At 37.7% G+C, this 15,907-nt stretch overlaps 1 protein-coding gene across 1 annotated transcript; it reads right to left on the bottom strand.

Annotated features, from left to right (window-relative positions):
- Positions 1-3,071: 3,071 nt before the first annotated feature.
- On the bottom strand, positions 3,072-15,889 carry LOC113508993 (sorting nexin-16). Its single transcript, XM_026892223.1, has 2 exons — positions 15,659-15,889; positions 3,072-5,405 (listed from the first exon to the last, which is right to left on the bottom strand). Exon 2 carries the CDS (start codon positions 5,390-5,392, stop codon positions 4,592-4,594), a length of 801 nt encoding a protein of 266 aa, XP_026748024.1. The 5' UTR covers positions 5,393-5,405; positions 15,659-15,889; the 3' UTR covers positions 3,072-4,591.
- Positions 15,890-15,907: the final 18 nt, after the last annotated feature.

Genomic DNA, 15,907 nt, shown 5'->3' with positions numbered 1-15,907 from the left:
TCAGAAACTAGTCGGGCGATCCCGATAAATACGCGTGAGTAAACCGTTGCATCGTTGATCGTATGAATCCTTAAGAATGTTTTGATTCATCCATGTCTTCCGTATTTAGCAGAAAGATTTGTTATTAACGATAATTCCTTTTTAATATTATAATGTGAATGTGACTTAATTTTTTTCATATTTTCTCATTTATGTCTCGATAACCAAATCTTAGATATTTTTATTTCTCCTAGAAGCTACGTTTGTGGAATATTGTATTAGATTAAGATATGTTACTATCGAACCAAACCATGATCATCTTTAGATGTCAATGGCGCGTAGTTCCAAATTATGTCACTTCACAAATTGGCGCTAGTGTCACCTATTGAACCTTTTAGACAAATAAGTCTTGCAGTATGGCGTATACATGATAGCTTAAGATATGTGTAATCGCGTTATGATATTGAATTATTTAATAAATCAAGTGCAACTTATGACATAATAACATATATTTTATTTACAAATAAACTAGTTATTTTATATGTTTGTTTTATTGTACTAGTTGTTGCTTGCTGCTTCGTCCGACTGGTTGTAAGTGGAATAAATTTAATCGAAAGTAAATACTCTATTTCGTAAACTACTACTTATTGAGACACAAACGTGGGTTAAGCTTTGCGTTCATAAAAAAAATACTATTCAAAAGTTTCGAACTGCAGTGAAACTCTCAGATAAAATATGCGTTATGAATATTCTATATATGTAGCCCATATGGAGAATATTCATAACGCAAATTTTATCTAAATGGATGGGTTTAAGGAGTAGGCCTTGGCCTTTTTACTGCATAACATTAGTCATTATCTAACCTTAGCAAGTGTCTTTTAACCTGTGGTCAATCAACTTGTGCACTTGCAATTTAGACACAAGATCTTTCGTTTGTGAATATTAGTGTGATAATTAAATGACGGGAAATAAAATACACATATACCTAATAGTGTATAAATTTATTGACAATTTGAACACTTACATTTGATATTAACATGCAAACAGGATTCTTATCAAAAGAAAAACAATATTCTACATATTATTAGTAATACCATTTATTTAGAACCCATGCACTGTGGTTTTAAAAGAGGAGACTTTCCTCAGGAACAAACTCTAGAGGGTGGAATATTCCCTCTAGAGTTAGCCCTCCCTTCCATAGAGGCTCCCCACCACTCCCCACATTTGAAAAGTTCAGATAAAAAAAGAACTCGGATATAAAACACTAACCGGATTCAGCTAAGTACAAGTGTTTTACAGGGAGCGACTGCCTATCTGACCTCCTCAACCCAGTTACCTGGGCAACACGACACCCCTTAGTTAGACTGGTTGTCAGACTTTCAAGCTTCTGACTACCTGTAACGACTGTCAAAGATGTATGAATATCAGCCGGGACCCACAACTTAAGTAACTCGTCATGACAAAAATGGTCATCTACGGACCAACCGCGTCAAGCGTAGCTTAACTTTTGATCGACTCACTTATGCAGTTATAGCTTAGCCACGAGATCCTCATATATAAAAAAATACAACTTTTAAAACCACAATCCATGAAAATATTAGTTTTGATGAATGGAAATAAAGTTAAAGACAAACTGATCCCATACAATCATTTAATGTATATAATAAGAAGCTTTCTATTTGTATATTTTAAATACTACGAAAACTTCAAATGTATATGAATGACATTCCGTTTCGACAAGTGACGTGACTTTGACTTGTCAGTTCAATACATTTGAGTGACTCTTTAACAGCGCTCGTATAAATGTAACTGTCTACATTCCTTGGTATTACAATTCGTTGCATACATCGCATACTTTGCATGCTTAGCGTACGTGGGATCAGTTTGTCTATACATTACAACGATAAGGCACTATTATTGCTTATAACCTATAAACGAAACGTAGTAATTATCACAGTATCATACTATGTTTAAAACTGTTTTACACAGAACTAGCGTGCCTAATATAGTACAATTTAAGCTAAAATGGGGCTCAAAAATTCAGTGAAAATTTATATAAATGCAACAATTATTCATTACAAGCCCGTGACACGGTAAGGTAACGACTGCATTAAGAAATTTAATGCTTGTATCGCGGGGGTTGCACAAACATTCAAGTCACATGCATAAAGGCACCCAGACTTAGGAAAAGCATACGTGGATCACACAAATCCTTGTCGTTGGATCGAACCCGCGACCCGAGAGAAAAAGAAGACAGACCAAAACTGTTTGACAATAAAATCTAAAAATGAATATTTGTTCGTTACTTTAGCTGTAACTCGAAAACGGCTGCACCAATTTGAATGAAATTCGTTTTTAAAATTTTACAACAGTCCAAGGAAAGTTTGTTGATACGAGAGTTGCGCCACGGGCTATATATAATAGGATAGTTATATAATTGTTACATTTGTAAACATTAATATTACTTATTGATACACTGCTATCAAATAAGGCATCATTTATAAAAAAAACTGAGTACCTGCCCAGTTAAACAACAAAAAAATATATTTACTGTGTATAATAAAATTCTAAACAACATTCTAGATGCCTTTGACATTAAATTTATAATAATTGGACCTCAAGACTTAATTAAAATGCGAATATCTATTCACCCCTATTTTAACCAACACTTACAAATTTAATCTTTTTTATACAATTGTCAATTAATTTTAATTTTATTATGTTGTAACATCGTATTTTCGACTTTCAATAAAAAAATGTATATTTAATTCACTAGTTCATTTCGGAAGTATTTTAAGAACAGTAATATTATAGTATTATATAAAATATAACTTATTTTAAATTAAATAATATACTAAAACCCTTTCAGTGAATTTACAAAACCAAATCAATGTTTGAGACTACATTGTGACCGAAAAAAATGATAATAATAATTACTCTTTGAAACAAAAACTTCAATAAATAACTTAAATTCATGTAAAATATGTACATTTTTGTAAAAAATCTTGACCAACAGTGAGTCTTTAAAAACAAATCAATTTCTAACTATACAAATAAAAAAAACCATTTAACATAGAACTTCCTATTAAAAATTCGATTAACCAAAATAATTTTTAGAGCAAAAAAATGACGAATTAACACGAAAGAAGCACTGAAAGGGCGAAAATTAAACTAAATATTTGTCTACAATAAAAATAATTCTAATTTATTAAAAACATTTTTTGTACCTTAAGAGAATTAAATGCAAATCTATTGATTAGTGACAAAAGCACCTGTTATGCCGTATATTAAGTATTTATTTAGACCGAGTTAGAAACTTACGAGCTATACAACACCTCCTCTGATATTCAATAGGCATTACCCGGTAGAAATTAGTTCCGTAGTCCGATTCTACGCAATACTGGGCCAAAACTGTTCTATTCACAATGGCCGCTGAATCGGGTTCCAAGCCTGTTGGCCTAGTCTTTAATGGCCTTGACTGTTACACTGGATGGTGGTCGTAGGGATCGATTCCCACCCAGGACAAATGTTTGTGTGATGAGCACGATCATTTGTTACCGCTCAGAGATATATAAGTCTACAGGTCTTTATTGTACCTCGCACATTACTCTAGCTAAATAAAGATTTAATAATGAATTAGTTCAATACAATTTTTGGTTTAAAACTAATATTTATTTATAAGGCTTCGGCGATACTGTGTGTTTTAGTTTCAGATAGAAATTAAATTAATTTGTAACTTCTAAATTATTGCCGTCCTTTTCTCGCACTGAATGTTAGTAAAAGATAGCAATAATCACGTTATATAATTTTTTTAAGCAATTCATCTTAACGCGAATCGCAAAAGACGCAACAGATTATATTAGACAACATAAAGTCCATGCTAAATAAATTCCATCTAGAAATTAAAACGCACAGTATTAAAAAAAATCTCAAAAATTTGTACAACATTCATTGTCACCTCAAACGCTATTTGTTTTTTAAAATACTGAAAACGCAATTCCATTTTTTCTTTAAATAACGCCTCCGCAGTAAGGAATCGCGGGGGTTTCATAAACATTCAAGTCACATGCACAAAGACACCCAGACTCAGGACAAGCATTCGTGGATCACACAAATGCTTGTCCTAGGACAAGCATTCGTGGATCACACAAATGCTTGTCCTACGCGGGGATCGAGCCCGAGATCCGTCGCGTATAGTTCAGCGTTCAAATATTAACAGAACATCTGTTAGTTAAATTTAAACTTTAAAATCTTGGGCAGAGTGTTAAAAATACAACACTGCTTGATAAAAATGAATTTCTAAAACGCTGATCTGTGAATCTTTAACCCTGGATTTTATGACGTTTGAAAATATACTTTATAACTATTAACCGAAAGTTTGTTTTGTTAAACAAAACAATGCTCGCACGCTTTCTAAACCTATGCACTTTATGCTAATAGTTATAAGGACTATTTTCGCTTAACTTTAAAACATCCGCTAAATATTGCTACGGTTTATGTAGGTGGTTTGCGTTCCAGTATAATTTCAAACTCTCATGCTATCTCACTCACTTTTAAGTGAAAAACCGAGACAGATGAGCTTCAACTTGTAAAATAAGCCTTCAATAATATATCAAACTGCTAAATTTGTACTACAATTCCCACACTTCTTCACCTGCGTCTCAAACTGAGCTAACCTCTTTTGTAAATGCATGATCGTCGCATCTTTCTGCTTCAACTGCATCTTAAGGGTAGTTATCGAATCTTCTAAAGCTCCATACACCGCTTGGACTTCCGGCTGATAGCTGAACACTTGAGGAGGTTCATCAAGGCAGAAGAACTCTCTAACAACCGGGTGGTTGGGAAGCTTATTAATAATAGCGTTAACGAATATCTGTAAACCACGAACTCGTTCTTCCAAAAAGGCCGGCTCAAAATTATCACGAAACCACCGTTTACCGGGCAACGGTAAATTCAAATTCGGTTGTTCAGCTTTTATCCTCGAGAATAACCTTACAAAATCTGTGTATCTTCGAAAAACTAGCCAAGATTGGTCTCTATTATCGTCTTCTACCTTCAACTTGTAGATTGTGAATCTTGCTCGTTCCTCCATAACCTCAAAACCTACTATAGGTATTTTTAATGAGTCGAATTTCTTAATATCTTCGCCGTGTAAACTTAGGTCTATACTGCTAATACTATTTTGGACTGTCCTAAAATCCCTATAGGTCTCATTTAAATTCCCCATGCTTTTATAATGATTTCTAGATTGCATTCTCCTTGGTTCAACCTCATTATCCGACGTAGTTTCATTATAATGCTTCTTGTATTTGGTGAATCTTTTGACAGGTGCCTGTGTGTCATCACTTGACGTTGATGAAATCTCATTGTTCATGCCGTCTCGATTTTTATTCGTATTTTGCACTCGTTCCATTTTGTACTGCTGTCTGTAAAGATAGTGTTTTTTATTAGTATAGGTAGATTATTTTGCAAACGACTTTAAAAGAAGGAGGTTGTCAATTCGTCGGTATATATTTTTTTGGTTTGTTATTTCGGAACTTCATTTAGGCTGAAATTGGTTAGCTGTCTGTTGGTCCCATAAAAAATCATCAAGTTAGGCTAAGTGGTTCTTATTTTAAGTGGGTTATGTTTCTGTTGTTAAATATTTTTAAATTAAAGTAGCTTACTGAGAAACGAAAACCTGGACAAAACTACATAAAATGAAGTAGGAACAGAAAGTTAAGTTACTCACATGTAAAAGTGAAAATCCGATAAAGTTTGAGTCAAACTCATGGCATTGGGAAAAAATGGTCCCCCATAAAGTTTATGACTATACCAATGATTGCTTAAAATAGTTATTTTTTGTTAAAGCATCTAAAAAATACATGCACCGTCTAGGTAGCAAGGTTCATGAGAAACAGCCTGGTGCCAGACGCACGGGTGTACAGCATAACAGTTATTTTGAAATAAAGCCTTCAAAGTGATGGACGGCAATATTATTCGAAAGAACTAAATATTTCTAACAAAAACATGCTCAAAATTAATTACCGAGCGACCATAGACTTTTAGCATAAACATTTGTAATTAAAATAAATATTTCGACTTGTTACACTTTCTAATTAATGAGATTCTTTCAAATAACTTCATTCGCAATTACTTTCTTTTGGAAAGTAAACAAGTTAATTGTTAATTTATTTATACTTCATATGGTTGATGTACAACCTGGTGTCAGAGTTTAAACCGCCCGTAGACCTCTGACGTGACGCAACACACCCTTGAACAATACTCAGGTGTGTCGCGCCTCACGATGTTTTTCTGAACCGTTTTAAGTGATAAGCAGTTTGTAATACGCATTTGAATTTGATAAGACATTGATGCGTACCCAATTTCAAGATCTTAAAGATGCAAAAAGTTCCTCATGACTAGTTGTCTAGTTTCAACTAGTTTCACTACAGCTTTGGCCTTATTAATCATAGCGGGACGATTTTATCCTACAGCCTTCTTCAAAATAAGGCCTATCAAACACCGAAAGAATTTTACAATTCGGATCAGTTGTTACTGAGATTAGCGCGGTCGAATAAACAAACTCTTCAGGTTTATAATATTAGTATAGATAACTAATTTCTGCTCATGGCTTCACCCGCGGAGATGACGTCGCAACAGATAGAAAACAACATCCTCTCTTAAAATTCCACGTTATTCAATAGGAGGGCAAACGAAAATAATAAACATTCTTAAGCATTGATATTTTATTATACAAGATAATTGTCCACCGCCACGTCTTCAAGTAATATTTATTATGTTTGTGGAAGCGTGTCAACGCGTTTATACACGGTGATTTTTTAGTCGTTTTACAAAAGCTGCCCAGTTCATGTATCCGACGTAAAATCTCCCTAGGCGCGATTTTTTTTTTTAAATCGACTAAGATAATTACGAAGAAAAATTTAACAAGAGAAATCTGAAATATACTCTTAAAAAACCCGGCCAAGTGCGAGTCGGACTCGCGCACCGAGGGTTCCGTACAAACCTGCAAGGTTTACAAAGTTCGTTCATTACGACAATCGAGTCATATAAATATATATTTTGAAATGTAACTTAAAATTATGGTTTTCGTAATTTTTCCTTTATCTATGCTATAAGACGTTGCTTCGTACCAAATTTCAAGATTCTGAGTTCACGGGAAGCACCCTGTAGGTTTTGATTCCCTTGCAAGTGTCGAAAATTTGCGGCATAAACGGCTGTATCTTTTGATTGCGTTGGCTTAGAAGTTTGATTTTTTCACAGCTTCAAGGGACAGTAGACTTGAGTAATTGATATAAATTTCAGCTTCATACCTCCACGCGTTCCCGAGAAAAAGGGTCTTGACAGACGGACGGACGGACGGACAGACGGACGGACGGACAGACGGACAACAAAGTGATCCTATAAGGGTTCCGTTTTTTACTTTTGAGGTACGGAACCCTAAAAATGATAAAAACGCCGCCGCCCGCGTTCCTCACCATTGTTACAAGGCTCGGACCGCGCTCGCAACAGAGCTGTGTTTCTAAAAAACTACGAATTGCATCATAATATTGAAAAAAAAATGCATTTTAAATTTATTCAAATCTCATAAATACCTATTTTTTTATCATGAACGTGTTCTAATCATTGGATACATGAACTGGGCTGCTTTTGTAAGACGACTATAAAATCACGGTGTATTAAAATACTTTTTGAATGCACGGATAGCCGAGTGGTTGAGGTCACCACGCCAAACCCATAGCGCGCGATGTGTTGCAGACTCGATCCCCGCGTAGGACAAGCATTTGTGTGATCCACGAATGCTTGTTCTGAGTCTGGGAGTCTTTTTTGGGTGATCTGTGTGTTTGTGACCCCCGCGACATAAGGATTAAATTATAAGCTGCGAGAGTCGTTTTTTTTTTTAATGGCGATGTAGCATCTTTCTTCCGCACGCTATAATATTACTTTTTAAGACGTGACGGTAGGCAACTGGCCATTTAAAAAAGCTAGCAACGATAAAAAAATATGCTCTATATACTACCCTTAAAATATAAGAGAATTATTTGGAACTAGGTGTTGCCTAGTCTAAAACTAGTCGGGCGATTCCGATAAATACGCGTGAGTAATCATCATCAGAATATGAATTCTAGATTCTCCAAATGTCACAAAAGACTAAAAGATATTAACATAAATAATTACGAATCAAAGTGAAATGCAATTAATCAGCAATCAGTATGTTATTATTGCATTAATTACTACTTATCATTATCATTTAACTAATAAGTTTTCAACAGGAAATATTTTGATTCAAATGAGAATAGGAATGTCATTATGACCTTTTCGCTAATTGGAAAATTACTATTTCTATGGCCTTGTTTAGAACAAGCTTTTTATTTTGTACTAGCTTTTCGCCCGCGTCGAGGTCGGTTATATCGCGTTTCCAAGAGAACTCTTCAAAAGTCCGAGATAAAAACTATCCTATATTCTTTCTCAAGGTCAACTCTATCTCTATACCAAATTTCATTAAAATCAATTCCGTGGTTTAGACGTGAAAGCGTAACAGACAGACGGACAGAAAGAGTTATTTTCGCATTTATGATATTAGTTACTCTTACCTGTCTATGTGAATTTTTTTAATGCTAGAACTAATTTTGGTGATAAAAAAGAGGGATCTTCATATTTTTATTTTGACTGCCAGGCTGCTACTTACACAATAAATAAACTTCTACAGACACCAGCCATATTTTAAACTGTTTTTGTATAAGAGAATGAACAAGTTAGGAAAAAAATTGTTTAAGCAAAGTAAAAAAACTATGCTTCTTTTGACAATGTCATTAACATAAGGTAACAATAATTATTACAAATTATTAGCCTAAAAATCCTACAGGATAGGAACCAAGCCTTTGCCTGACAGACTTAGACCCGCTATGCTTCCACTTCGGAAAAATATCAGTATAATATATAGATAGACTTCCGGTTTGTGTTTGGTGGCTGACACATGTGGAGTTTGTTTCTATTAGGCTTTTAAGCTATAGAAAGTTATTTTCGGTGTGTTCTGTGTGTATTTGTGCTGTCTGTGTGCGTGCTGTTCGTTTTGTGTTTGTTTAAGTGTCACATAAAAGGTAAGAAGACCTTTTTTACACCTTTTATGCGTACAACGCTCGTCCACCATGGAAGTGGATGACAGGCCTCCGGGCCGGCCCCCAGATCCCGATGAACCCCCGCAACCTGACCCAATCAATCCTACCCAAACCGTTCCCAACATTCAATCCCAGGAGTTGTTTCCCCATACTCCGTTATTAACAGTGCCGTTATCCTCCTTTGAGGCGATAGAATCCCAAGTTTTACACAAACGTAAACGTCCTATTAACGAGGCTGCTCCTGAAGGTAATCATGACGATGATGCTACATCTGGCAAGCGAGACAGGACTACTGCCCCGTCTCTAATTGCTAGATCTAAATACTCGAATACTGATGTCGCTCCATTTATCGTTTTTGCATCCTTGGTTGAGTCTGACCCTAAGTCGGGTACATCTATCCATCCTGTGAAATTTGGACAGATGCTGTTGAGACTGAAAGTTAAAAATATAACGCAGGATGGGATTAAAAAGATAGGCAGGAATCGGATTTCCATTGAATTTAAGGGCCCAGAGGATGCTAATGCATTCCTGAACAACAATTAAGTTAAATGTAAGGGATATAATACAATGATTCCTACCTTTAACATCACAAAAATGGGTGTAGTTAAGGGTGTCCCTGCTGATTGGTCTGACCTGGAGTCCTTAGATAACCTTTCGACACCAGTAGGTTTTGGAAAAATCTTAAAAATTCGTCGGATGAACAGGAGAGTGCAGAGTGAAGGCAAGACGGAGTGGGTTCCAACCTCCACAGTTGTGTTAACTTTTGATGGTCGGACACTCCCTGAGCGGGTGTTTTGCTGCCACAACGCCCTTCCTGTAGAGCTATACCACTTCCCTACTGTTCAGTGTTACGGGTGCTGTAAATATGGTCACACTAAAACACAGTGCAGGTCCAAACTGAGGTGCTACCGCTGTGGGGCGGAGCACTTTGGAGATAGTTGCACTGTTGATGAGCCAAACTGTTTGTACTGTGACGGTCGTCACAATGCAAATAGTCAGCAGTGCCCGGAATACATGAGACAGAGGAATATTAAAGTAAGCATGTCAGAGAAAAACATCTCCTATTCAGAGGCAGCAAAACTATTCCCTCCTGTCAAGAAATCTTTCGCTGATGTTCTAACATCAGCCCCCTCTATATCCCATCCTCTACAGCCTTCCCAAACTCCTCATCCTATGCACTCCCACCAGGCGTCCACTACATCCTACAGGAAGACTGTCTTCCTCCGCCCTAAGACCCACGCCCCGCTGGCCCCTGGTTATAACCAACGGGCTCACCAGGAACTAATCAATAGTTACTCCTTCCCTCCCTCTCCCAATGGTAGTGCCCTAATAAACAAACCTCCACCCCCAAGTGAGAGTGCATCTACAATCGAACAGATTGTGATGCTCCTTACTACTCTCCTGTCCAACTATTCCTTACCGGACCACGTTGCCAACAACCTTGTGAAAGCTATCCAAGTCCACCACATTCCATCTCCTGCAGTGGAACGCCAGGAGTGCTCTCCCGAAAAAACATGAGATATCTCATCTTATTAACTTGATCTCACCAGCAATATTTGCTATATCTGAGACGTGGTTAACTCCACGGCTCAATTTTAGAATTCCCGGGTATAGCACGCTCCGGGATGACCGTCCTGACGGTTATGGCGGAGCTGCGATGCTCGTGAATAACTCCCTATCTTACTCCCTTCTTTCCCTTCCTTCTCATGGAGATGAGATTAATGCTGTGGGTGTTAACCTTCTGGGCATTAATTTTATCTCTATTTATATCCCATCTCCTAACCCTCTGTGTTTAGAATTTGTTAAAAATATATGTGTTGTCCATAAACCCATCATAATTTTGGGCGATTTTAATTGCCACCATGCTCTTTGGGGATCCGACCATTGTGACAGTCCAGGCTTTGATTTGGTGGATATAATGGATGAAGTGGGACTATGTGTCCTAAATGATGGGTCAGAAACTCGGTTACCCAGACCAGGACAAAGTAAAAGCTGTGTAGATCTTACCCTTTGCTCGGCAAGTTTGATGGGACAATTGGAGTGGAAACGATTGGGGCTAACATATGGTAGTGACCATTACCCAATCGGTTCCACTCTGAGTAACAGAATACTTCCACAAAGGGACAAAACTCCGCTTTTAAAATACAGGCTCTCAGATGCTAAATGGGACTTGTATTCTCAAAATCTGGATAGCATGGTTACCGCTTTACCCAGTGTATCTTCTGAGAATCTGGACGCCTGTATGGGGCAATACTTGGGTTCTATTCTTTTGGCAGCTGACGGCTCTATCCCGATTAAAAATTCTGCCTCAGGTAGGCTCTCATCCCCGCCTTGGTGGGACCGTGAGTGCTCTGCCATGGTTAAATCCCGGAGGGAGGCGGAATTTAAATATGTTCGGGCTATGTCGGTAGCGAACCTGATTGAATATAACCGAATTGTTGCTCAGTCCAGGCGTCTATTTAGGAAAAAGAAGCGTGAAGGTTGGAAGAATTTCTGTGCATCCCTTACCCCCACAACCCCATCCTCCATAGTCTGGAAAAAATTCAAAGGATATAGTCGCGGCTGCTCAGACCAAAACCCCACCTCGATTCCCCATGACCTAGCCTTAACATTCCTCACAAAACTAGCCCCTCCTTATGTTCCCCTTAGTGAGGAATGCCCTATACTCCAACCCTCCCCTCCTTCCAATGATCCTCTAGACATGCCATTTACAATCCGTGAATTAGAGACTGTTCTCAACCACGTTCGGGACTCGGCTCCAGGTATAGATGGCGTGCCTTACTCCTTCTTTAAAAATTCCGGGGAGCACAGCCGACTTTATCTTTTATCCCTCCTCAACACCTGTTTCTCCCTCTCATATATTCCTGACACCTGGAAGACCCAACTCATCATCCCAATCCTAAAACCCGGTAAATCCCCTGATTGCGCAGACCACTACCGGCCCATTGCCTTGTCGCCGGTGATTGTTAAGTTATATGAGCACCTCATTAAAAACCGGTTGGTATGGCTCATAGAAAGTCGTGGCCTTCTAGCGGAAACTCAGTTTGGATTTCGCAGGGGATCTAGCACGACGGATAGCTTAGGCGTCTTACTGACAGATATCCGCATCGCTCTGTCTAGAAATGACTCAGTTCTCGCGGTGTTTCTAGATATTTCAGCTGCCTACGACAACGTCCTCCTTTCCGTACTCAGAAGTAAGCTACGTCAGCTGAGTATACCGTGTAAGATGCGACACGCTATAGGTAGGCTACTGTCAGGACGTAAAGTTCAGCTCCATATCCCAGGTGAAAATCTTGAACCAAGGACCGTTTGGCGTGGACTGCCCCAGGGTTCGGTACTTAGTCCCATCCTGTACAGCATTTACACTTCGGACCTACATACGTCTCTCAACGTCGACTGTCGGATCTTACAGTATGCGGATGACCTGTGCTTATATGTGTCGGGTTCATCCATGGAACGAGCAGCGGAATCCATGCAAATATCCCTCGACTCATTAAATCACTGGCTTATGTCTCATGGACTCAGTTTATCAGCCCCTAAGAGCTCCAGTGTAGTTTTCACTCGGAAACGAGTTTGTCCAGATGTTCGCCTGGAAATCGAAGGATCTCCCATTACGGTTGTAGACCGGGTCAGATTTCTAGGAGTCATCTTGGACTCGAAATTATCTGGAGTCTCCCATATTGACTATGTTTCCAATAAATGCGAGAGGAAGATAAACTTGTTGCGGGCTCTGGCAGGCGTTTGGTGGGGTGCTCACCCATTTACTCTTAAACTCATTTACAATGCCGTAATAAGGAGTTCATTAGATTATGGAACCTTCTGGCTGGAACCATGCAGCAAAACTGCAATGGCTAGGCTGGATTCCATTCAATCAAAGTCTCTCCGCATTGTTTTGGGTTGCATGAGGTCTACCCCGATTAACGCTCTGCAATTCGAGAGTGGCGACCCCCCTCTTTCTCTCCGTAGGCAGTATCTTGCGGATAAGTTCATTTACAAGTCCTACTTTCTTTCTACCCACAAGATTCTGCCTAAACTGGCTACTTTGCACCACCTGTGCAATCAAAGTTCTTATTGGAGACATAAGGACATTCCTCTCTTTATAAAGTCTTACAGAAAAATAAGGATGGTGGAGGAGAACGCCCCAATTCGCCAGTGTACTAAATTACCCGTCTATACCTCCCCATATAGTGTTTTAAATTTTGTTCCCCTAGTCTTCAACAACATAGGTATAAATAAGGAAACGGTACAGGCTAATGACAGGTTTTGTCAAATTATAAACGGCAAATGGTCGGATTATGCTAGGTTCTATACTGATGCATCTAAATTATCCCCAGACGGCTGTACCGGTGTTTCAGTTTATATCCCTAACTCTCAAACCTTTCTGCAGTTCCAGTGCCCTCCAGAAACATCTGTTTTCACTGGAGAGTGCATTGGCATTTTCGAGGCATGTTTGTACATTTCAGCACACAGCAATATCTCAAAAGCTGTTATTTTCTCCGACTCCAGTAGTGCCCTGGAGGCTATTGTCAAGAATCCCTTTAAGGATTTCCTCCGCAGTCCCATTATTTTTGATATTAAAAACCTTTTGTTTTCTTGCTCTAGTAAGGGCGTAGAGGTTATATTGGTATGGATTCCCGGACATAGGGGTATTACAGGCAACGAGTGTGCGGACGTCGCAGCAAAGGCTGCTGTTTCCAGCAGCTGCGCAGACCGGAGTCATTTTACAATTGAAGTCTACGACCTAATCCATAGCGCAAAATCTGATCTCTTCGAGGCCTGGCAGTCTTATTGGTCTGAGACCAGTAAGGCCAAAGGCGGAGCATATGCAGCAATTCAGCCTACTATTCCTTCTAAACCGTGGTTTTATAAATTCAAAAAGGTACCAAAGACGGTTACGTCAGTAATATGTCGTATCCGTATTGGTCACTGCTGCACTCCAGTTTTCCTCCACAAAATTAAAGTCCGCGACAGCCCACTTTGTGAATGTGGTCAGGACGAAGGTTCGATCGACCACATTTTTCTAAATTGCCCCCTACACAACACTTGTGCTTTGGATCGGGTTGTGACCCAGTTGGACGTTCAAAGGCCAGTGAACATCCGCCACCTCCTGTCCTTTTTCCCTAATCCCCAAATTATATGTGCGTTTTGTAGATTTGTTAAAGCTAACAATATTAAATTATAACTATGTAGTAGGTATATACGTGTAAATAGTATCTATTGTAAGTATTAGCATATACTAACACCTATTTTGTGTTGTTTTAGATACCGGAACTCTGCCGAAAAGACACTTGTATTCCAGTCAGATCTTACAGTGCCCATGTGTGGTCATTACACGACACTGGCAGAAATTGCTAAAACAATTAGCAGATTGCCATAAAAAAAAAAAAAAAAAAAAATATATATAGATACTAGCTGTTGCCTGCGACTTCGTCCCCGTGGGTAGAAGATATAAGTTATGACTTAGGTATACCTGCCCAGTTTTTTTTCACATTTTCCATTGTATCTTAGATCCTATTAGTCGCAGCGTGATGGTTTATAGCCTAAAGCCTTCCTCAATTAATGGGCTATTATTCAACACAAAACGAATTTTTCAATTTGGACCAGTAGAAGTATAGATATTATATCTTACAAGACCACAAATACTATAAAAGCATAAACCTCAGCAATTTTTACAATAAACATGGTTTTAATACCTGAATATATTAAACCAACATTTTATGTTAAATGTCATACAACTATTCTATGTTTAGAAATCTTATTTGCATAGATGTTATAGTTTTCATATCTACAAATATGTTGACTAGATTTGTATAAACAAGTGTGCTCTCTCATAGTTTTACCTATTAAAACATATTTTAATTCATTTGAACTTGGTAAGAATGGTGAAGGAAAACAGTGAGGAAAAATGGCAGAACGGACAACTTTTCAAGGGTGTATAAAGGTACATTTGAAGCATAAGGATGGCTTCTATTCTACACTAGATTGAAAATCAACCATATGAAAAGAAGAATCGAGATAACGATGATAGTTATATCTACAATGTTTAATGTGACGGTAAAATTATTTATTTTTATAATAAGATAACAAAATAATGTTCTGTATACACATTTTTTTTTAAAGAATCTCGTTTTTCTGTTTAATAGCTCGTAAAAAGGCACTTTAATGCACGTATGTGACTAGATAAAGCTTGATAAATGATTACTTTACCAACACCATGGAATACAAAAAATAGACACCAAAATTTTCGATAAATACTGTACCTATTGAAGTAAAACTGTTATATACTATTTATTTTTTAAAGATTATTAACCTATTCTATTTGTTTTGCCTATCATTTAAAAACAATAACACAAAAAAAAATCAAACAAAAGTTTCTGTCGTAAAAAAAATGTTTGATTAGCGCGGGACAAATCGCAATAAAAAAAAACAGTAAAGGCAATGGAAATGAGAATCATCTAAGAAGGATTAGTCATAGAGGCGAAATTTATAGAGTTAATAAAAGCAGAACCAACCTTCGAGCCAATTAGAATAAAATAGAAGTACGGAACACAATAACTTACTCGTTTTGACGTCACCTTATATCTCAATACATCACCATTTCGGGATTAACGCAAATTCATAGCACCTTATTTTGCAAGTTGAGCAATAGAAAACTTTGTTGAACACCTTATAACGGCTTTCTAATTGAAAATACGTTTGTAAATTAAATAATAAAAGAAAATCATAACACAACGACGTCAGTGAGCAGTAAAATTAATATTTGTAATCTGACATTACACTTCGTTCCAGTTCCATTCATTCAACAAAGT

Source organism: Trichoplusia ni, chromosome 3 (genome assembly GCF_003590095.1).
Source record: "Trichoplusia ni isolate ovarian cell line Hi5 chromosome 3, tn1, whole genome shotgun sequence".
NCBI lineage: Eukaryota > Metazoa > Arthropoda > Insecta > Lepidoptera > Noctuidae > Trichoplusia > Trichoplusia ni.
The sequence above is the reverse complement of the archived record's forward strand: the minus strand, read 5'-3'. Positions and strand labels throughout refer to the sequence as shown.